The sequence below is a fragment of the Cyprinodon variegatus genome, unplaced genomic scaffold (assembly GCF_000732505.1).
Source record: "Cyprinodon variegatus isolate N-32 unplaced genomic scaffold, C_variegatus-1.0 Scaffold743, whole genome shotgun sequence".
In the NCBI taxonomy this organism is placed as follows: Eukaryota; Metazoa; Chordata; class Actinopteri; order Cyprinodontiformes; family Cyprinodontidae; genus Cyprinodon; species Cyprinodon variegatus.
The window spans coordinates 327,741-329,502 of record NW_015151196.1 but is presented as its reverse complement, the minus strand read 5'-3'; the positions used below and the strand labels follow the sequence as shown (position 1 = coordinate 329,502).

Below are 1,762 nucleotides of genomic sequence, written 5' to 3'. Positions count from 1 at the left end.
CAGTAGATCTTTGTTTGCTCTGATTTATCAGTTTTCCAGTTTGCAAAGTAAGATTAGACCCAACGTTAAATAGAACCAGACAGACCCAAGTACTGTAAAGTCTACTAACTGGAATGTTTGACCACAGGATGGCGGTAGCTACTGTCGTAAAGCTGTTGTTCCAGGGAGGTTTACTCAGCTTCCATGTTTCCCTGCAGGAGAGACCATGGAGATGGAGGAACGGGTCAGCGAGCGGCAGCAGGAAGCACTCGCCGAGTTTGAGCGGCGCCGGCGAGCCCGGCAGATCACCGTATCCACCGACGACGCGGAGGTTAAAGCAGGCCTCCGAGCGCTGGGGGAGCCGATCACGTTGTTCGGAGAGGGCCCGGCTGATCGCCGTGAGAGGTGGGAGGGGCGGACCTTTCTACACCCTGTTCATTGAAGTGCTTACTGTGCTGGGATTGGTTGACGGTCGACCAATCATAAGCCTCGTTTACCGACTATTTTCAGGCTGCGAAGCGTTTTGTCCGTGGTCGGTCCAGATGCTCTGAAGAAGTCCAGGAAAGACGAGGAAAGAGCCAAAAGGTCCCATGATGAGGTCAGAAATGTTACTGCTAGCCTCGTAATAATCTGTAGAACTATTATAACATCCTGTAGTTCTCTGTATTTACGCAGATGGCCGCGTACTGCGGTTCTTTATGTATCAGGAAGCATGAACTTGTAGTATTCAGAAACCTGTCATAAATCTCAGTTCTCTCTCTAACCAATCATAGTGCCACCAGACATGGTACCATGAAGGCCCCTCCTCCCTGAGAGACGCTCGCCTGTGGTTGGCCAGATACTCTCTACCACGGTGTGTCATCATGGTTCTGCTGTAGTCAGATGTTCTTTATTGCTTCATGGACGTTAAGCAGTGCCTCCCAGCATGAGGTAACCTTTATTGGTTAACCCGTACAACACTTTGCTGTGATTGGTCCCTCAGGGCGATGAAGCGTCTCGAAGCCGCACGTGCTCAGAAGGAGGTTCCTGAGGCGACAAAGACGATCCGCCAACAGGAGCTCCACAAATCCCTGAGGGTGAGTTGGAACGACTAATCTAGAGATCCGGTCCAACGTGGACCGGATCCAGAAAAGAACAAATCATGGAAACGGTCTGAAACATGGAGTCTGGTCCAACGAGGCACAACGAGAAAACAACAAACAGAATAGAGGAAGGACAGTTATCCTGGTCTTTATCTCTGATTTATGTTCAGGGGCATTTTGGGCTGTCGGCGAAAAAAGATCAGATTTCTGCGGCCTTCACCCTGTTGGATCTAATTCTTTCCAAGGCTGATTCCTACAAAAACAGAACCAAAATGTGTTTTTTTTTCCAGTTAAATCTAGTTAAAACCAGCTAAATCCAGTTAAAGGAAATCTTAAACCAGCTAAATTAAAGGACTCTCTTTAGCTGGAGTCTCTTTGAACAGAAAAGATGTTCTTTATCCAGTTCGGTCCAACTAGAACCAGTCTGAACTGGTTTAAACAGGTCCTTACCCTTAGACAGACATGAATGTTTCTCAATTCACTAGAATGCGAGTAAGGACTCATGTCCTCTCCAAGTCTGTTCTTGAATGAACACAGGAAAGTTTGGACTCTCCTGTCCATGTCATCAGAAGTGTACTGATGACATCATCACATTCAAAGCTCGTCTGGAGCTGCATTTCTCCTCTAGATAATAATAAATTCTGACTTTTTGTCATTTAGTGGAGGAATAATAATGAACACAGTCAGATAAACACAAATCA

At 46.7% G+C, this 1,762-nt stretch overlaps 1 protein-coding gene across 1 annotated transcript in view; it reads left to right on the top strand.

Annotated features, from left to right (window-relative positions):
• Window positions 1–1,762, top strand: part of prpf4 (pre-mRNA processing factor 4) — an 8,146-nt gene that overhangs the window by 2,415 nt on the left and 3,969 nt on the right. The window contains exons 2-5 of the mRNA XM_015395478.1: window positions 198–384; window positions 490–577; window positions 753–832; window positions 962–1,055. Of these exons, the coding sequence (XP_015250964.1) occupies window positions 198–384; window positions 490–577; window positions 753–832; window positions 962–1,055 (449 nt within the window). The remainder of the gene's footprint in view (window positions 1–197; window positions 385–489; window positions 578–752; window positions 833–961; window positions 1,056–1,762) is intronic.